The following is a 22,297-nucleotide window of genomic DNA, read 5'->3' on the forward strand; positions in this document are numbered from 1 at the left end:
AAAGATTCAAACAATTAATATATATATATATATATTATAATGTAGAACATGATTTTAGGAAAAAACTAAAACAACTTTTAGATTTTTTCAAGATAGAATAAAACCTATAAGGTTAAACTATATTTTAGATTTTTAATTGTTTTACGTTCCCATGTAAATATATTTACATAAATTTGAATCTTAACTTTTTAGTTTTTGGATAATTTTTAAATAAATTATTTATAGTTTAATTTACCTATATAAACTTCTAACCCAGTTTAATTTAGTTTCATCTAACATAACGCATCAAGATCATCATTAAAATCAACTGAGATAAAAGAAAACAAACAATTTTAAAAGTAAGTGAGGTAAGAAAAAGAATCTAGTTTTATAGTTCAGGGAGATGACCACCGTAGTTGAGTGAGGTAATTTGGAGACCTTTTTATTTTTTAAGATTTTCTATAACATACTTTCTATTCTAGTTTTTATTTTAAACTCTATCCTGCAAACATTTGTCTGTAGTGCATTTCACGGTTAACCGTGTTTAACAGTTCACTAATATAATCATCTAAAATACTATTTTATATTATATACTATACTATTTATAATTTAAATATAAATATATAAATAAATAAGTCGCTGAAGATAACCTAAACCTTCAAGACTATCGTGTGCACTGTCCAGCGCCAGCACCTAGCAGCCCACGACGGCCCACCACGCACCAAACGTCCAAACGCAAGATCTTGTGTTTCTCCCACCAGGCCACCAAAATTCGAAACTTCCCATACGATTTCCCTCCCCCCGGTCCCCGCGCGCACCACCACAAAAATGAAAGAAAAACCTCGATCAATCACGCGCTCCTCGATCCGCCCTCCCGCACCTCCACCAATAGCAGTCGAGCTCATTCCATCCAACGGTCCGCGCCATACCTCGCGCCCCTCACGCGGATCGCGCCGCATCCAACGCCTCCCGCTTCGCCTCGCATCGCTATATTACTCATCGCCGCCTGTCCACATCCAATCCATCTTCTCCCCCAGCTCCCCAGCACCAGTCCCCAATTATTTGGCCTCCGTCAGAGAGGGGAGAAAGACCCGTTCGAGGCGGCGGCGATGTCGGGGCGCGGCAAGGGCGGCAAGGGTCTGGGCAAGGGTGGAGCCAAGCGCCACCGGAAGGTGCTCCGCGACAACATCCAGGGCATCACCAAGCCGGCGATCCGGAGGCTGGCTCGGAGGGGCGGCGTGAAGCGCATCTCGGGGCTCATCTACGAGGAGACCCGCGGCGTGCTCAAGATCTTCCTCGAGAACGTCATCCGCGACGCCGTCACCTACACCGAGCACGCGCGCCGCAAGACCGTCACCGCCATGGACGTCGTCTACGCGCTCAAGCGCCAGGGCCGCACCCTCTACGGATTCGGAGGCTAGGCGCCTCTTCGTAGCTGGGGAATGCTTAGGGGGATACACGTCTCTGTCGCTGTGGGCCATAGTGTTGCTGCGTTCCTGGATGTAATCCATTTATTTTTCTGCAATGAAGAGATGCTGGCAAGCATGCTACCTGCATATGTCAGAAATGGTAGTAACAGTGAATCTTTGTTCACGAACCAACATGTTTTCGTGCTTTTGGTTGTTCCTATTTCGGTTTACTGCCCAGTGCGTCAGTTTACAGGCGGTGACAATTTGGCACCCAATTAGCAAACCTTTCAAGGTGTTTCGGTGCCGTTCATCGATCATGGACGGGAGACCCATTTCCCAAGGGCTAGAAGCCATGAGGTTCACATCGATGCTGCGCCAGGAGGCAGTCGGACATCTTAAGGTGGTGTGGTCGCATACCGCCCTCCAAAAAAAGCTTTCCGGCTAGATTATTTTTATGGTTGATCTTGCGTTGTAAGAGAATCCATAAACATTTTCATTGTTTGTCCTTGGAGGAGAGAGGGGAGCTCCACAAATTCTGTTTTTTCGAATGGAGAGACAATTGTATTGACTGAATCAGCTTGTATGGCATACCGGATCAAGGGGCTCAACCTTTCATAAGCTCGTTCAGTGAGAGATGCCATGTAGAGTTTGCTGAAGAGTGAGGAGCTCTTTCCTTGCAGCCCTGCTTAAACTAGCTTTCTGATGGTTCTCGATTCCCCCTAGCAGCACAGCAGCGCCCTGGTTAGTTGCATGACTCCACGATCGCAGGAAGGTGGTCTGTGATCGGTCTACCATGGAGGCAGTCATGGAACCAGAAACACGTTGGGCCTGTTTGGTTTATCTTTTTTCTGACCAGTTTTTCCGAGAATCTTATTGTGAGGAGAATCTGGCTGTGTATATGTTGACGTCTTTTCGGAGCGCCAAATACTCAAGAAGAACCGGCGGCGGTGCTCTCTGGTCAGGCGCGGACGGTCCGCGGCCTGGGACCGGACGGTCTGCGACCTGGCGCAGGGGCTAGGTTTTCCTGCCTGACGTCCGGACGGTCCGCGCCCTGGGGCCGGACGGTCCGCGCGTGTGCAGGGGCGGCGGAAGATCGCCGGCGGCGCCTGGATCTCGCTCCCGGGAGGGACCCCGTCGAGGAGGAGAGATCGTAAGGGTTGTCTAGGCTCGGGCCGGCCGACCTAGACTCCTCTAATCGACGTAGAGTCGAGGAGAGGCGGAGAATTTGGGGATCGAGAGGCTAAACTAGAACTAGACTAGAACTACTCCTAATTGTACTGGAAATAAATGCGAATAGAAGTTGTATTGATTCGATTGTTGGGGGTTTAATCGGCCTTAGCCCTTCATCTATATAAAGGGGGAGGTCTGGATCCGTTTCCAACTGTTTCCCGAGTTAATCCCGCGGTTTTAGGTAACAAATCCCGCGAGAAACTAGGAACCCTAACTGATTCTGCGCGCGCGCGGACCGTCCGCGCCACCACCGCGGACAGTTCGGACCGCGGACCGTCCGGCCTCAGGGCCGGACCGTCCGCCAGGCTCTTTTTAGCCTCCAACATATGCCCCCTGCCTTTTGGTGCAGTTTGACGAACCAAAAGCATATGAACTAAACCTGATGTAAGTCATCGGCTTTTCAAAATAGAGATCATTCAATAAAGCACCAATGTATAAAGGCCGTTTTGGATTGTATCTTTCTCGGCCATGACCATTTGATCAATGGATCAAAATGAATAGAATGGAGGTGCCCCCCAGCCTGGATAGACAACGGGACTATACATGTACCATGGATTCATCGTCATGCCATTCCATGTTTGAACAGGATAATATACCGACGATGAGTAAATAGGTGGAAAGTACCCTGGTCTCATAGAATGAATAGGCGATGCTTGTTGTGTCGCCTTTCGGGTCGTTTTGTTTGACCGTTTTGTTTTAGCAGGTGACCGGGGTTTCTTTGTTGACCGATCACGTGGAACAATCTTTTTGCTAGTATTTTTGGAGAGCAACTGATCAAAAGTAGGATCGGCTTTGATCAGCCGATTATATGTGCTTTGACCTTGCGTCTTTTTCCTTGCTTTGTGTAGAGGTTGACGCCTTTGGTCATAGGTGGACTGTCTGGCTGAGTTAGCCAGACCGTTTGTCTGAGCACCGGATTGTCCGCACGTAGGTGTCGGACCATCTACGATGCTGGGGCTAGGCTGATGTGTTTGGTTTATTAATTGTGCCTGCCCCCCGGCGTCTTCGGACCTTTTAGCCTTCTCGTCCGAAGCCTTTCGATCAATCTCCTTTTGTGATATATCTGACATGCGAGGATTGCTGATGACGATGCCCTTGCCTTTGCCTTTATCGGCCATTTCGGGCCGAACCAAGACCTTTTTGCATGTGAGTTCTATTGTATTAACAGGAAAGGGTTGTGTGTCTACTTGCATCTCCTGAAAAGCCAATCGACCCTCATTTATGGCCGATTGTATCTGTCGACGAAAAATATTACAATCATTGGTGGCATGAGAAAAGGAATTATGCCACTTACAATAAGCACGCCTTTTTAATTCATCAGGAGGAGGAATAGTATGAGTCAATTTAATGTTGCCGTTTTTCAGTAACTCGTCAAATATTTTATCGCATTTGGCAACATTAAAAGTAAACTTAACTTTCTCTTGTCGATTCTTTCGAATCGACTGTAAAGCAGAACACGCTGAAGGTTTAGCCTGTCCTGGCCAAACCAGTTCGGCGGTGTATACATCCGTGGATTCATCATCCGAATTATCGTATCCCACTAGATGCATCTTATGGCTAGCCGATTTTGATGTTTCCTTACTTCGGCTTTCACAGGTCATAGCCCGCTGGTGTAAGTGCACTAGTGAAAATAATTGGGTGCCATCTAATTTTTCTTTTAAGTAGGGTCGCAACCCATTGAAAGCTAGCCCTGTCAGTTGTTTTTCTGCGACATGAATCTGAAAGCATCGGTTTCTAGTGTCCCGGAATCTCCGGATATAGTCATTAACCGATTCTTCAGGCCCCTGTCGGACTGAAGCTAAGTCAGCCAATTCTAACTCATGTTCTCCTGAGAAGAAGTGTTTATGAAATTTCTGCTCTAATTCTTCCCAAGAGTTAATAGAGTTTGGTGGCAAAGCTGCGTACCATGCAAATACAGTATCAGTAAGGGACAACGAGAATAAACGAACGCGGTAGGCTTCCCCATCAGCCAATTCTCCCAAGTGTGCTATGAATTGGCTTATATGTTCGTGTGTGCTTTTCCCACTTTCACCAGAAAACTTAGAGAAGTCTGGTATTCTAGTTCCCTGTGGGTATGGCACGGTGTCGAATCGGTGGCTATAAGGCTTCCGATACGATTGCCCTGTACCTGACACACTAACACCGAGTTTGTCCCTGAACATCCCGGCTACCTCATCTCTGACCCTCTCTGCCATGTCTGGCGACCATCCATTGAGTTTGTGGGTGGAGATTTCAGGTTGCCTGACATTACTCTGTCAGCTTTCCTCCCAGGTATGTTTGAGGTGTGTGTTAGGTGTCCTATTAATGTCACCAGCTCCTGCCCTATACCCCTCAGGCTCTTTTGTGGCCGAATAGTATTCAGCCCTATGTCCATGAGGTGGTATGGCATGATTATAATGTGTTGCTGGTGGGGCATCATAATGTTGCTGCGATGAATGTGGGAACTGTGCGTATTGCGCAGCTCTCGCCTCTGCGTATGCATATCCGGACGGTCCGGCGTAAGAGGCCGAATGGTCCGCGACCTGGCCAAATGGTCTGAAGGTATATCCGGATTGTCCAGCCGTATATGGTGCTACGTGGGTAGTTTCGTACCCAGACCGTCTGTCATAAAGAACTGGACGGTCCGCGATCGGGCCGAATGGTCCAGGGCTATACCCGGATGGATCGGCCATATATGGCGTGACTTGGGCAGTCTGCGCATGGACTCGTGTAGAGTCGGATGGTCCAGCGTAATACGTCGGCCGGTTCATGCCATATCCGGACGGTCCGACGTAAGATGGCGGACGGTCCGCAACATATCCGGACGGTCCGGCGTGATGCACCGGACGGTCCGTGATGGGGCCGAAGTGTTCAGGGTTGTATCCTGATGGTCCGGCCATGTACGGTGCGACCTGAGTGTTTTGTGTGCGGGCCTGCATCTGGTCGGACGGTCCGGCGAAATACGCCGCACGGTCCGCGGTATAACCGGACTGTCTGAGATGATGCTCGGACGGTCCGGTCGCGTCCAGTACCTGTCGCGTGCCTAGTGGTTGCGGCTGTGATGGTGACACGAAAGCATTCATCGGCATACCATATGATAGCTGGGTCAAAGGTGACCCGTTTATAGCCGATGTGTTTGACGTGGGTGGCACTGTATTAGACTCTCGCGATGGAAAATTAGGAGCAGCTGATTTCTCGTATGCACGTAAATGCATTTTAATAGATTCATCTACATATTGCTTTAACTGATCTCCTCGTTGATCCATGAAAGTCGTAAGAGATAGATCTGGAGTACTTACAGCGGGACCCTGCAGTGGAGGTAGGAGAGATTCCATATCGATCTCCCCTTGACGGACGATCTTCTGGTGGCGATCCACCGTGAAGTGTGACAAGTACTTGTCCGCCGCCTCCTTGCGCCGTTCGGAGAGTTTATGCAGCAGTTCCGCCTCTTCCTTGTCGCGTTGTTCGTTCCATTGCCGCATCACCTCTTTCTCATCGCGCATTACGAGGTCTTCAAAGGGCCTTTGGTCATCAGCCGGGAGCGCCTCCATGGCCGGCTTGATGATGTTGGTAGTGGAGATCTTGGTGTGATCCTTAGAACCGGCCATTTATGGGCCGATTTTTAGCAGATCTAGACACCTATTCCCCAGCGGAGTCGCCAAAAAGTATGTTGACGCCTTTTCGGAGCGCCAAATACTCAAGAAGAACCGGCGGCGGTGCTCTCTGGTCAGGCGCGGACGGTCCGCGACTTGGGACCGGACGGTCCGCGACCTGGCGCAGGGGCTAGGTTTTCCTGCCTGACGTCCGGACGGTCCGCGCCTTGGGGCTGGACGGTCCGCGCGTGTGCAGGGGCGGCGGAAGATCGCCGGCGGCGCCTGGATCTCGCTCCCGGGAGGGACCCCGTCGGGGAGGAGAGATCCTAGGGGTTGTCTAGGCTCGGGCCGGCCGACCTAGACTCCTCTAATCGACGTAGAGTCGAGGAGAGGCGGAGAATTTGGGGATCGAGAGGCTAAACTAGAACTAGACTAGAACTACTCCTAATTGTACTGGAAATAAATGCGAATAGAAGTTGTATTGATTCGATTGTTGGGGGTTTAATCGGCCGTAGCCCTTCATCTATATAAAGGGGGAGGTCTGGATCCGTTTCCAACTGTTTCCCGGGTTAATCCCGCGGTTTTAGGTAACAAATCCCGCGAGAAACTAGGAACCCTAACTGACTCTGCGCGCGCGCGGACCGTCCACGTCACCACCGCGGACAGTCCGGACCGCGGACCGTCCGGCCTCAGGGCCGGACCGTCCGCCAGGCTCTTTTTAGCCTCCAACAGTATAGAATCTGAGTATCATAGGATTACGTGCGGAGGAAGATAAAGTTGTCCATGAGGCTCAAGATCTATAAAGTGACGGATTACTACTATTGCGATAACTCAACCGATTATATGTTTATGTTGATTTTCAATGGTTTTTACCCAAACGAATTTTATAGAAGCTGTCTGAAAAACTAAGTGTTTTGGCAGTATGCAGCAGCTTTTAGTGGCCAGAAGCTGCGAAAAGCCAAAACAGACAGGGACGTTGTTCTCCCATTGCCGATTTTGACAAAATTGAAGTGATTGCATGATCGCAGACGTTGTTCTCCTGCAGGCCTCGTGTCACCTTCTGCCTGAACCCCAGGTGACCCAGGACAATCGCGCTGGTTGATGCGTTATGTGAAACTAGCTTGAGGAGCAGGCAAGGGTTTTGATTGAACTTGCTTGTCCTCGACTCCCTGCCCACCTTGTTGCTTCTCTTGGCAGACGTTTCTCCAAGGCACAGGCATCGTCTACAAGAGGCAGAGGCCTTCTCACACCGTTCGCTAGCGATTATTCCGTACTTTAGGTAGGTAGTGTTTGGTTAAAGAGCCAATTAGAACAGAGTCGTTTTGTCACAGTTTTGTTATTGTTTGGTTACAAATTAACTAAAACGGAGTGACTTCAATTATGGAATATTCCTCCTCAGATCCGGAACCATCCCACTCCAAAAAATGAACTGGACGGAGCCGCTCCGCTCCCGGCCCGCTCGCACAGTCACGCGACTCAGGTACCTCTCTCCTCACGCGACTCAGTGACTCTTCAACTAAACAAAGGATTGAGCCGCTCTGTTCCAGTTCACTCTGTAACCCAACAAAAAACAGAGCCGCTCCGTTCCAGCTTACCAAACACAGAACAGAGCGGCTCCGTTCCTAAAATCAAGGATGAAACGACTCTGTTCTACCTGGCTTATCAATCAAACACTACTCGCACCAAACACCCCTTCACTGGCGCTTTCGAGCAACTAAAAAATCCCTAAAATTAATTTAGAGTGTTATTAATCAAAAATCATATTTGTTGGCTCTGATTCGGACACCAATCACTGCGATGAGAACCGAAGGCGGTGTTTTCTGCGGAGGTGCGGACGGTTTGCTGTCAGGAGTCGGATGGTCCACAACCTAACACAGAGGCTAGGGTCCTGCTTGATGAGCCGGACGGTCTGCTGTCAGGAGCCGGATGATCCGCGACCTGACGCAGAGGTTAGGGTCCTGTTTGACGAGCCGGACGGTCCGCGCGTGCATTGGGGCGGCGGAGTTCGTCGATAACGCATGAATCTCGCTTCCGGGAGGGACCTGTCGGGGAGGAGAGATCCTAGACGTCTTTAATCGACGTAGAGTCGAAGAAAGATGAAGATTTTGAGAGAGAAATCTAATTTACTATCTACTCATGTGGAAAATGTAAAGAACTAGATGTATATTGATTGATCTATTGTTGTGTTCCAATCGATCATAGCCTTCCATATATATAAAGGGAGGCCTAGACTCGTTACAAGCTATTTTTCGAGTTAATCCCGCAGATTTAGCTAACAAATATCGCAACTCGGAAACGTAACTGATTTTGTGCATTCGCGGACCGTCCGCAACACCAGCATGGAGTGTCGGACCGACGACCGTCCGGCCTTACGGTCAGACCGTCCGCTCGGACAATTTGTGGTGCTCAACAATATTCAAACAGTTCATAAAGTAAGGTATTCAACTACACCACCTTTCTAAATGCCCATTTTTAGTCCCTAAACTTAAGGAGTTGTTTAGAACTGACTGTAGCCTATTTCACGTGTTAATCGCACCATAACATCTAGACAAATTAGTAAACAAGCAAATTTAACTATATTACTCATTTCGTCCAAATTTATGAGACGTACTATTTTTTTATTCTTGATCCATGAGATAAAAAGTGCTCTCTCTCTCTCTCTCTATATAGTTGTAGCAGTACAAAGTGTATTAAGGAAGTATTTAGTTTATAAGGACTAATTTTAGTCTTTCAATTTTATTATATTTCAATTACTTAATTGTTAAATACGGAAACTAGAACAATATTTCAGTTTCTGTATTTAATAATTTAAAATCTAAAATAAAATAAAATAAAAAGATTAAAAATTAGTGCTTAGAAATCAAATATCTCCTAAATATATTTCTTAGTTTTTAATTAGAGGTGATTAAGACTTGGAGTATATATCAGGATTCCGGACAGCAGAGATCACAGCGCTCCACCGAAAAAAACAAGCTCTCTGTTCCCACATGATTTTGATCTCCCGCGGTCCCGCCCCCTCCCCTATCCGTGCTCGCGCTCCTCCACCAATAGGAGTCAAGCCGTCCCCATCCAACGGTTCACGCCACTCCTCTCACTTCTGACGCGGATCGCTCCCCATCCGACGCCTCCAACTTCCTCTCCCACCTCTATATATTGTCTTCCACCGCCAGCCGATACATTCACCAAAGTCCAAGCACCTTCCCAAAAAATCCCCCATTTTCTTCGAGGCGAGGAGAGCGTGAAAGACAGGGCACCGGCAGCGACGATGTCGGGGCGCGGCAAGGGCGGCAAAGGTCTGGGCAAGGGCGGAGCAAAGCGCCACCGGAAGGTGCTCCGTGACAACATCCAGGGCATCACCAAGCCCGCCATCCGGAGGCTGGCTCGGAGGGGCGGCGTGAAGCGCATTTCGGGGCTTATCTACGAGGAGACCCGCGGCGTCCTCAAGATCTTCCTCGAGAACGTCATCCGCGACGCCGTCACCTACACCGAGCACGCACGCCGCAAGACTGTTACCGCCATGGACGTCGTCTACGCGCTCAAGCGCCAGGGCCGAACCCTCTACGGCTTCGGAGGCTAGGCTGGATGCCTCTTCTCCTTGCTGTCGTGGATGCCTGTTTGTTGTTAGGGTTACTTCGTTTAGTTCCTTGTCTGTGACGTGTTGGACTATTGTTAGTAGTATTCTTGAAGTTGTGTTTCGAATGTAATCCAATCTTATCGTTCGAGAATTGAAATGATTCCTGGGCAACATTTTGCAGGCAATCTCGTTCGAGAGTTAGGTCCATTATATCTGTTAAGATTTTTTTTCCATACAGCATTGACTAAGTATGAAGCCCATTCCATCCTGAAGATCGTGTATTTCAGAGTTGCAATTCAGTTGTCAAAGTTCTAGCGTGTATGCTAAAATTTTAAGAGGGATACATCGTCTCCTTGCTGAATGAATTTGTCTCATGATCTGAAGCTACTTTCTGTACTGTTTTGTTACACTAAATTTTGGAAAAAGTCGTTTGGGTTGTATTGCTGATGCTCCTGCTCAGTCTTGCTCGCCTTTGAATTTTGAAAGTTGATTGACAAATAAAGAAATGCCGGTGGAGCGTTGTCTTCCATGTGCTTCCCGGCCCATGCTTTCGGTAGACCATTTTGGATGAAACATTTTTTTGATTCTGGATGAAAGTCAATTGAATCTCTATGGAACACAGGAAAACTAGCCATATGTTACCTTGAATCGGCGGGTCTGCAGAGGAGACTACAGGCAGAAACAGAGCAGGTGGATAATGGCTAGCGCCTGTCTGGAAACCGCAAACCAAAGCATGATAAATTCCTGAATCATTTGTTTTTAACTAATTCATGTAAACTTTCTATAAAATTTCTGCGTTTGAAAGGAGCCCTAAAACTCTCCAACAACGCACTATAAAACTTCCTATCCGCTAAATATGGTGTTTCCTCGACTACTTTAAGATTGACTAAGTATGAGTTTGGTTGCAGTATTAGAACAATATTAGAATAATTATGTTCCAACCACTGACCATGAACTAAACAAACTTATTTAAATAATTGTAATATCTTATTTTATTCTGCCACTACAACCAAGCGCACCCTAAAATATCTTTGTCCTCTGTCACTATCATATCGAGCCGAGCCTGTTCTGCAGGCTCGTTGTACCATCGAGCCTGGCTCGAGAGCTGAGACTCGGGATGATGGCCAGATCCGCAAATGCCAGATGGGCCATGACCGTGACCCCACCAGGCCACCACGAGTCGTCACTCGCCCAGTCGCCCTCGCCCTAACCACGACCACGACACAGCCCCCGCACAGGTTGCTAGGGTTTGGACAGCCGCAGCCGCCGCACAGCTGTCACTCGTCGTCTCGCCCAGTCGCCCTCGGCCATTGGCCCCTCGCCAACTCGCCGAGTCACCGTCGTCACCGAGGCCCGACTGCCCGAGCCGGTGGTCGCCACTGACCGACTGCTCGAGTGCGCTGTGTGCCGACCACCAAGTGCCCGACGGCCAAGCCCAAGCGCCGAGCGCTAGCCGAGGCCCGAGGCCGCCGGTTCCGGTCGGCAGCGCCCAGCGGCCAGCTCCAGCCATCGGCGCCGCCGTCCGCCGTCGAGACGCGGAGTGCCGAGCACCCTAGCGCCCAGCAGGCAGCATCAACTGCACCTGCACTGCACCGACAACACCGTAGCAGACTAGCATGTATGCGCTCTCTGTTGTTCACTGTTATTCAAAATGGCACATTGTTATTCACTGTTATTCAAAAGCGACACTTTGTTATTCACTGTTATTCACTATTATTCACTGTCATTGCTAAGTGACACATTTGTTATTCACTTTCTTGGTATTGTTTGTAGATTGCTAAGTGATGGAATCCTTAACAGTCCATTCAACCGCGTAAGGGAAAGGGAGGAGCGAAAGAGATGACACTGATTCAGAGAGCAACTCCTTTGACAAGAATGATGAAATGCGTGAGGATGAGATGACGGTGCTAGGTGGGAAAGATGCCGATGTTGTTAGAGTTGATGAATCTGATGGTGGTGGAGATGTGAATAGAGTCAAGAAAAAGGCGTAAATGGGTGAATAAACCAGTTAAGGTTGAGGGGGGAAGCAAAGGCAAACCCAAGGTTTGGGAGGTTTTTGATAAGGTGAATGTGCCAAACCCGACCGATAAGGAGAATCCATTACTAAAGGCAAAGTGAAAATATTGTAAAAAGCTTTAGAGTTATGCACAAGGGTCAACAACAATGACATTGTCGAGGCATATGAACTGTGACAAGTATCAAAAGCATATCGAACAGAAGCTTGATCAGTCTCTATTGAACTTTGCTCCTTCAACGACAGGTGAATCTGGATCTGGTCTCCCTACTATCTCATCACCTAAAGATTATAATCACGAGCAAGTAAAAAAACTAATTGCCAAAATGATCATAGTTCATGAGTACCCATTTAGAATGGTTGAGCACTTTAATATTCTCATGAAGTATATGAATCCGTTGTATGAATTTGTTGGTAGGAAGACCATAAGAGCTAAATGTTTAAAGATTTATGAGTCTGAAAAGGAATCATTAGCAAAGGCCCTTAAAGGCGTGGATTTCATTTCCTTAACCACTGATTTGTGGACATCTAATCAAACATTGTCCTATATGTGTTTGGTTGTACATTACATTGATAAAGATTGGAAAAGCAATATCGTGTGCTGAATTTTTTTGAGTTAGACCCTCCACACAAAGGATATGTGATAGGACATGCTGCTTATGAATGTGTTACTGCATGGAAACTAGAAGATAATATTGTTTCCTTCACTCTAGATAATGCTGCAAACAATGATAATGCTATACGAGGTTTGAGGGCTAGATTTGCAGCTAGACAAGGGAATGCTTTCATTGCAAAATACTTTCATGTCTATTGTTGTGCACACATCAATTTGGTTGTCAATGATGGAATAACTGCATTAGCTTCTTTGATAGAAAACTTAAGGTTAACAGTCAAGTACCTTAAGAAGTCTCCATCTCGCATGCATAAGTTTGTAGAGATATGTAGATCTCTTGCATTGCAAATTGGAGAAGGGATGAGACTTGATGTGTCAACTAGGTGGGGTTCAACATACAAGATGTTGCACACTAGTATAGCTTACAAAGAAGCTATTAAGACATATGCTGATTCAGATTTGAACTATAAGTAGGAACCTACAACTGAAGAATGAGATTTGTTTGTTGCAATTGAGCCAATTCTAGCCTCTCTAGCTAAAGTAACCACTGCATTGTCAGCTTCTTCTTACCCCACTGCAAACCTATTCTATCCTCACATTGTGGATGTCAAAATTGCATTGAGATCAACAATGGGTTCTACTAATTTAAATATGAGAAAAATGGGTAATGCAATGATGGAGAAATTCAATAAGTATTGGTAAGAAAAGAACAATGTTATGGTCATTGCTACTATCCTAGACCCAAGGTATAAGATGAGATATATTGAGTGGTGCTTTGGTAAGATTTTTGATACATACCAAGTTGGTATTGAGATAGAAGAAGTTAGACGTGAATTAGAAAAGCTGCTTGAAGACTATGAAATGCAACATATATAGAGAAAAGCTGCTCAAAGCAATCCTAGTGTATCTTCATCTTTGACCACAGATAGATCATGCAGTTTGCCTTCTGCTTCATGTGAGTTTCAGTCATACTTATCATCTACTGAAGCGAACCCATCAAAGAGTGAGTTGCTCATCTATTTGGATGAAACAAATGTGAGTTTAGCTGACAAGAGTTTGATTTTCTTAACTAGTGGAAGGTTAACTCACATAGATCTCCAGTGGTGTCGAGGATGGCAAAGAAGTTCTTTCCAGCTACCTCTGTGTCTTCTAAGTCAACTTTTAGCGCTAGTGGTCGAACTCTAGATGACGATCGTAGCTCTCTAAGCCCTTCTATGGTGGAGGCATTGGTATGCTCCTCTAGTTGGATTCAAGGTGCACATGATGGGATTTTTACATATGTGGTATGTATTGGTACTATGCTATTCTTGTATTGTTTTATTATATTAGGTTTCTTTAAACCACTCAATCAAATTACTCTAATTATTTTTAGGAGCAAGAGGACGATGTCAAAAACATTTCATTTTCAAAACGTTTGGTGGAGAGCAACTAGATTATCCTTTTGTAAGTTTGTATTATGCTTAGCTAGTTGAGTGGTTTTTTTCTTCAAAAGTGTCCATTCAATACTTATTTTAAGTTTACTTTGCATTTGGATCTAACTAGTTATCTTTTTTCTATTATGATATCTATCAAAATTAGAGTTGGAAACTTGGAGTAGGACTGATGCTTTTTGTTATGGATTGTTGGATGGTGTATTGGTGTGAACCGTGAAATGGTAATGGCATATGAAAATAAAATTCTGGAACTAGAGTGGAGTCTACAAGGTGGCTGAACGACCTAGACCTGCACGCCTGGACAGGCTGGTGGACAGCATGGTTCTCTTATTTGTATTTATTTATATTCTATTTCTGGTGGACAACATGGATGAACTGTTCTATAATCTACTTTTTAGTTTTCGGATGAAGAAATGCAACTATGCAAATGCAAGTATCTGTATTAGGTGCAATGATGAACTGAACTTGTTTCATGTTTAGACAATATATGCTGGCATGCTGCTATGAATCATGGAGACTTGAGACTTCTTATTTTGTATTATTGTGTTGTTGGATGCATCATACATATATATTTCATTAGTTGGATGAATAACTGCAAGTATCAAGTGCAACTGATGAACTATTAATGCTATATTCCCTACAATATAGAATTCTGGACTGCATTAATATTCTCGCTCGCAAGCGTATAACGAGCCGAGCCTCTACTCTACTCCCAACTCGTTTAATGAACGGCCCTCACCGAGCCGAGCTCGGACCCTCACCGAGCCGAGCCAAGCCCTAGCTGCCACCGCCCCAGCTACACGCCCACCTCGCATGTACAAACACCAATGCCTCGCTACAGCCTAGGAGCTCCATGTCCCGAGACAATCCTGTGTTAGATCCACAACGTGTGTAAGGGGTGGCGACCAAAGGGAGCTCCGTGGCCCGCGTGGAGCTGGCGTGAGCTTCGCGGCTGCGATACTAGTTGGCCAAGCGAGAGTAGACGAGCTGAATGGCCTACTAGGCTACATGTGGCACAATAGCTGGTGTGGCCCACCGGCTACACTTCCCCGATCACCCAGCTTCAAATGCGATGGATAACTAAAGGTTGTGGATCTATGGTGGAGCAGTCCAGCATTGACGTGGGAATAGGACTGGGCGAGGAGCCGGTGGAGAGGGCTCCACCATCATGGTACGATCGCTGATGTCACACCCGGTTTTGGAAGGCAAACCGAATGCGAACCATGTACGTGCCAGGATCAGAAACTCACGTACACAACAATTACATAATTGGACATCATCACACAATGATCGAAATAAATAGCAGAAAGGTACTTTAATTACATCAAGATGTCCAAGACATCCACAAAGTCTAATACATATCCATAGTGTTCAACATTAATATCGAGAAACGAAACGTAGAAGATAAGCCTACACAGATAGTTGACTGGGAGTTTGCCACTAAGATAAACTAGAACTCATCGTAGTCCTAGAACTCCTCAAAGTCCTCCAGGTTGCCAGCATCTCCTCCTGAGCACTGAGTACAGTGGGGACAACCTGGGGTGGGGTGGTTTGTAAAGCAAGGGTGAGTACACATCAACATACTCAGCAAATGTCCCGTTTGGATAAAGTGGACTAGCTGTATGTGGAGTTAAGGTTAAACTGTTGCTTTTAGTTGGTCAAGTTTTATTACTATAAGTAGAGCCAAATTTTAGTAATAAACCCAGTTATTACCTAGAAGTACTCCTTCCAAAAGGAAATACCAGAGAGCAAGAATTATGACTATCATTGCTAACCATCATCATAAAAATAACCAAAGTTCTTCTAATCAAAGAGGATCCCAAGGCCGCTCATAACCGTGAGCACGACTGATATACCAGTTTCTAACACTCTGCAGAGGTCACACACTTTACCCACAAGTCGTGATTCCCATTCTGCCCGGGGTTCTAGCCTCCCCATTGATCACTACCAAGGTGACCTAGCAGGGTCTCACTACGTAGCCTTTACAAAGATTTCCTAGAGGTCATAGTCTCCCGTTACGTTTCTCCAGTTTGATAAACACAGTACCTCTCCCCAAATGAAGGGTGACTAACAAAACCAAATCAAGAACCTCTGCAACCAGCCTCGGCAGAGCAAGTACTTTGCTCGGACCCCATTGACGGCCCTACGGCGAAGCCAACTACTCCTTTGGTTCCTCTAATTAATCAGCTAAGGGCGTCCCATTCCACCCTCATGGTTGCACTGTTATCCCGAGTTGTCACTCTCCAAACAGGTCCTTACGGAGAGGTACTCAGAAAACAGCCTGAGTCCCCTAAAGTATCACAAGAACCTCATCGATATAACATCATTGTATCATAAATAATTACACCATGTTCATTGATTAAGTTAAAGTAGTAGCATAAGCTAACCATGATTAACCCAAAAAGGTAAACAAGGGTAAGGTAAATACAGACTAGTCAATCCTTAAGTTTTAAATAATGTAATGCGTGACAATGAATTATAAAGTAAAATAGGACATGATAGGTCTGAGGACACTTGCCTTCACCAGGTTGTTGCTTAGAGGGATCTTCGGCAACACACTCAGGAACCACGGGCTGCTTGTTGTCTAAATAAAGCGATCATACATTCAATACATTTGGAAAGTACAAATGAACAACACATCAAACATGTACAAACATTGGAACACATCTCAAAAGGTATATTATTAAATAAAGGAGAATGACCTTAAATTATAAAATGAACTAATCTTAATTAGGAGTTGATTACTCTCTAAGTGTTTGGAACACATCTCAAAAAGGTAAAATAGTAATTAAACAAAGAAAGAGATTAAATTATAAGATGAACTAATCTTATTTTGGAATTGATTATTCTTCAAGTGTTGTCCATAATTACATAACCTAATTCTATTCATTTTATTGAGACCTAAAAGTTAAACTAGAGATGAATTCATGTAGTACATATTATTAATCTCACAAGATTAAATATACTTTAACTTCTAGGACTTTCCTTTTATTTATTTCATTAAATGAATAAATCAACATATACTTTAATATTATATTCTAGGTGTAAAATTAAAGTGTACAGACTATAAATGAACATAATTTATTTGGGCAGAGAATAATCTTATGAACATTTTGCAATTTGAACCACTAAATTTGGAGTTGATATGAAAAAGATATGAAATAAACAAGTTTTGAAGTTTAAAATATGAAATTAGGTCTAATTATGTAATTATTTAAAAGTACATGGGGCTGTTTAAAAGAACACAGGGACCTGCGCGCGAAAACCAGGGACAACAGGTTTATTTCTTAAAACCCGAGGGTCTCTTAAGCAAAACATACACGTGAAGGGGTACAGGGTGATCTCAACCATCGGATCAGAGATCAACAGACATGATTAGATCCCGCGAACGCTCGCGCGGGCGCGCGGACGCGATTGACAGGCGGGGACGAGGTGTCAGTGAACCAGAGCGGGCTCACTAGCCGGGCCCAGCGGCAGGGGCACGGGTGAGGGGGAGAGGGGAGAGCGGTCGGATCCGAATCAGGGGGCTGGGATTAGATCCGCTCTGATTAAGTCTAAACCATCTGATCTCGGACGGACGCCCGAGATCCAACGGCTGGCGGCCGGACGCGGGTGCGGTGGCGCCGCTCGGTCTCGCGGCGAGGGCTCACCGGAGACTGGCCACGTCGAGGCTCTAGGGGCTTGGGGAATAACTCGAGCGCGCTCAGGGCGATCTGGCGAACTCGACCATGGGCGCAAAACTGGCACGGGGGCACCAGAGGACAGAGACAGCGGTGGAAAGGTTCCGCGGCGGCGGAACTTACTCCGGTGAGCAATTGCGCGGGCACTGGGGCGATACTTGGCAAAATAAAGGCATGGGAAGGTCGCTCACCTCGAGTGCGAACTCTGGGACGCTTGGGGAACGACGCGGGTGCGGTGGAGCCTCGGGTCGACGACGGCGGGCTCCGGCTGCACAGGAAACACTCCGGTGAGCGTAGACCGGGCAAATCAGGGAGGGGAAGGGCAAACCAAAAGGTGTCTCGAGTAGCTGACAGCAAGGCAGAACTCACCGAGGCAATGGACGGGGCGCGGGCTCAACGACGGTCGTAGAACGGACGGCGGTCGACAGTGAGCGGCGGTGGAGCTATCTGGTCACGTGCGCAGAGAGAGAGAGGGGGCGAGTGAGCGAGGGGAGGTGGGCGAGCGGGGCGTGGGGCGAGGACGTGCGGAGGTGGCCGGAGATCGCGCGGTCGTGGGCGCGTCCACGACGGGGGAACGTGGGCAGGAGGTTGGGGACGAGCTGATAGGTGGGGTCGGCAGGACAGAGAGAGAAGCGGGCACGTACGAGAGGAACGACGCCGACAAGCCTGACCCACTAGGTAGCGGGAGGGAGAGAAGGGGCGCGAGGGTTGGCGCCGACAGGCGGGACCCGCCTGTTAGGCTGTAACACCCCGAATTTTGGAGTTGAATTTTTTCTTTTCTTCACTCACCAAATTCGGGCGTTACCCTTTCCTTTTTCCTTTCCCCTCGCTAAGCCTTTATCATTTCCAAAGTTATAACGAGATTTGGCTTGAGATCTCGTGTAAAGCAAAACCCTAGAAATACTTTATTTTGGTTTGCTGCACCATGTCGAACCATGCATTTATTTTGATTGGTTGGAATTGTGAAAGCCTTCATCTAGAAAATAGGTTTTAGAAAAAAGGAAAAACCTTTTCTTTTCGACCTCCCCCTTCCTCCCCTTTTTGGCCAAGCCCGCCCCCTCCCCTCGCGCGTGGCCCAGCTAGCCAGCGCGGCCCAGCCGGCCTCCCGGCCTAGCTGGCCTTGCGGCCCAGCCGCCCCTCGCTCCTCATGCCGCGCCCAGCGCGCGGACGGTTGGGAAACCGCCGCCGCCTCCCCCGTGGGCCCCACCCGTCAGACCCTCCCCCTCCCCAAACCCCTCTCTCTCCTCTCCTGCTCGCCCCTGCTCTCCTGCCCGATCCGCCCGCTCCCCTGCTCGGCTCGCCGTCGAACCGCCCGCCGCAGGCCTCCCTCCCCCGCGCGGTAAGCCCGTCCCCCTTCCCCACGCTCGCCGGCCCCATCCCCGGCCATGGCGCGGCGGCCCCAGCGCGGCCCCGTCCCCGGCCATGGCGCGACAGCCCCGGCACGGCCCCGTCCCCGGCCTTGGCGCGGCGGCCCCGGCCCCGCCCCTGCCCGGCGCGCTTCCCCTTGCCCCGCCCGATGCGCCTCCCCCTCGCACGCGCCCGTGCGGCTTGCCCGGCCATGGCGGCCCGGCCGTGGCGCGCCCCCGGCTCGCCGGCGTGCGGCCGTGGCGCCCCCTCCCCTGACGTCCCCGCGCAGCCCCCTGCCGCCCTCGGCGCGCGGCTTCACGCCCGCGCGGTCTGGCCCCGGTGGCCCTCGCCGTGGCGGCTAGGCCTCGCCCACCCGGCGCGGCGCCCTCCCCACGTGCCCGCTTGCCCCCGGCGTGCGCCCCTAGCCCGACCGTGGTGCGGCCCCGTCGTCGGCCATGGCGGCTCGGCCCCGCCCGCCTGGTGCGGCCTTGCCCCGACGCCCCGCCTTGCCTCGGCCATGGCGCGGCCCCAGCAGCCTGCCCGCCTTGGCGTGCCCCGCCCCTGCCCGGCGCGACCGCGACATGCCGGCCCGGCGCGACCTTGAGCTCGGCCCGACATGCCTATGGCACGCGGCCTTGAGCTCGGCCAGCACGCGGCCCCGCGCGGTCGGCCTCGGCATGGCCTCGTTGTCGCTCGCGGCGCGCAACGCAGCGCGTGCGCAGCTCGGACCTGGCGTATGCGCGACCCGTTCGTGACGCATCAGCGCGGCCATGCTCGTGCGTGCTCGCGTGGTGCGCGGTGCTTTGGCATGGCTCGCCGTGCCCTTGACGCGCTTGTCTACCCTTTAGACGTGCCCGTCTACCCCCTGTGTATTCTATGCGTAGTGATCACGTTATCTAATTAATAAATGGAAACTCAATTTGGAAATTTGTTACGTTAGTTAATTCATGTAGTTAATCATCTACCTTATTTAATGTTGATCAATTGAAAATGGTTATGATTTTATTAGTGCATGTGACTAATCCTTGTTATTGGAACTAAGTGGAACCAAAGCACATAACGATTAGTTATGCGTCTACCCGTACTACGCCTCGAGTATAACTTTAACCCCTGCGAGACCTTCTTTCTTCTTTTTCTAGCCATGGCAAATGCAATATCGTATGTTATACTCTATGCATATTTAATCTATTTGTTCTCTTGTATGGTGTACTGTTTGTTTCCTAATTCGAATGGATGGATGTATGTATGTTTGCGCTCGCATAGAGAACGATCCGGTTGAGGAGCCCGAAGAACTCGCAGGAGAAGCCCCTGAGCAGCAGTCGGTTGGTGGAGGCAAGTGTCCCATGACCTATCTCTGTCCTATACATTCTTTAATTCACCTCCCACATTTCACATTTATACCTAAGGATTGACTAGCTTTTGTTATCCATGTCCTTGTTTACCTATCTAGGTTGGATTATTATTGTTTAGCTTTGTGCTATTGCTCAACTCTAATCAATGAACATGATGAGAATTATCAATGATACACTGTTTTCCTCTCTTTTATTATGATGTTGTACTTGTGGTCTTCAAGGGGGCTCGAGCGGTTTCTCGAGTGCCTCTCCGTAAGGACCTGTTCGTTGGACGACCGCCCGGGAAAACAGCGCAACCATGAGGGTGGAATGGGATGCCCTTAGCTGAATAATTAGAGGATCCAGGGTGTAGTTCGCTTAGCCGTCGTGCCGTCAATGGGGCTCGGTGTATGCGGCTCGCTCTGCCAAGCTTGGGTTCGCCCCCTTGGGGAGGAGTGCAGTGCATTTAGGAAACCTAATGGGCAGCTACAACCCCGGGGAATCTTTGTAAAGGCTACGTAGTGATGCCCTGCTGGGTCACCTTGGTAGTGATCAATGGAGAGTCATGATCTCCGGGCAAAAAGGGAATCACGGCTTGTGGGTAAAGTGCACAACCTCTGCAGAGTGTTAGAAAACTGATATATCAGCCGTGCTCGCGGTTATGAGCGACCAAGGGAGCTCCAGTGATTAGTGGTACTTGATCAGAGATGTTCGGTTTGCAGGTGGCAATGAGATTGAGGGTTCTTGGTTTTGACTCTGGGAATGGTAAGTGGTACTCTTTCCGTTTGGAAAGGAGTACGTTTGGGTTAATAACGTGGGTTAATTCTAAAACTTGGCTTTCTCTACTAGTAATAATAATCTGACCAACTAAAAGCAACTGCTTGACTTACCCCCACATAAAGCTAGTCCACTACAACCAAATAGGACACTTGCTGAGTATGTTGATGTGTACTCACCCTTGCTCTACACACCAAACCCCCCATCGCTAGGTTGTCAGCATTGCAACCACTGATCAGGAGAGGATGAAGCTATGGGAGGAGACTTGCATGAGTTCCAAGACTACGACGAGTTCTAGGCGTGGGTTAGCGGCAACCCCCAGTCGGCTGCCTGTGAAGGCCGCGTTTATCTACGTTTCATTTTCGCACTTTGATTTATTGTAAAGACTATGTGGATGTCTCAGACATATGATGTAATCGACTATTATTTCCCTTTTTAATACTATTTGAGCACTGTGTGATGATGTCCATGTTATGTAACTGCTGTGTACGTGAATTGCTGATCCTGGCATGTACATGGTTCACATTCGGGTTGCCTTCTAAAACCGGGTGTGACACATGCACCGAGGGCGCGCGGGCGCGAGGCTAGGCTTGCTGGGCCGACTGTGTTGAAATGGGTTTTTCTATTTCCAGGGAATTTCTAATGCCTTTTACATTTATTTTCTCTAGGGGTTTCAATTCAAATTCAAACCAAGTTTCAAATTCATACGAAATCAAACATGTGCAACAATTCAAAGAATATTTGGAACTCAACATGATGCAACATTTCATAACTCATCTGCTTTGTCAAAAATAAAATAAATAATCCCTCACTAATTAAGCTAACCCTAACCAAAAGAGAAATAGAGAGGGAGAAACTAGAGAGAGATAGAAACTAGAGTGAGAGAGAGAAGAGTAACACCTGAATTTGGATGATAATAAGAAAGAATTTTTTATACCCCCAAATCCAGGGTGTTACAGCTTATCATGAGGATGAAGGAGATGCAACTGCATGGATGGTGTGGGAGCGGAAGAAAACGATGCTAAACTTTTCAACACAAGAAATTGTTTCTTCATCATTGAGGATGGCAGTAGAACGACGACACGATGAGCACCTTCCCCAGTTGGCGGCCAGGGGGTGCGCTGGCTCTGTCGGCAGTGGCGGACCTAGGATTTTTACATAGGGAGTGCCACAACAAAATTTTCATGTAGAATTCTATCTAATGTACATGTAACTTCATAGTAAATTTGGTAAACAATTTGGTATATAGATATAAAGTTTGACACTCAACAAATAAGCATGAAAATTGCATACATTAAACACAAAGGTTGCAATAATACTACTTATCTGGCCTACGCT

General features: G+C 47.9%; 1 protein-coding gene across 1 annotated transcript; it reads left to right on the forward strand.

Annotated features, from left to right (window-relative positions):
* Positions 1 to 992: 992 nt before the first annotated feature.
* LOC103634138 (uncharacterized) lies at positions 993 to 10,125 on the forward strand. The gene is made up of 4 exons (XM_035961242.1): positions 993 to 1,395; positions 1,510 to 1,625; positions 7,219 to 7,265; positions 9,119 to 10,125. The coding sequence occupies exons 1-4, from the start codon at positions 1,089 to 1,091 to the stop codon at positions 9,765 to 9,767; spliced, it is 1,119 nt and encodes a 372-aa protein (XP_035817135.1). The 5' UTR covers positions 993 to 1,088; the 3' UTR covers positions 9,768 to 10,125.
* The last annotated feature ends 12,172 nt before the right edge of the window (positions 10,126 to 22,297 follow it).

This window comes from Zea mays, chromosome 7, assembly GCF_902167145.1.
Source record: "Zea mays cultivar B73 chromosome 7, Zm-B73-REFERENCE-NAM-5.0, whole genome shotgun sequence".
Taxonomy (NCBI): Eukaryota; Viridiplantae; Streptophyta; class Magnoliopsida; order Poales; family Poaceae; genus Zea; species Zea mays.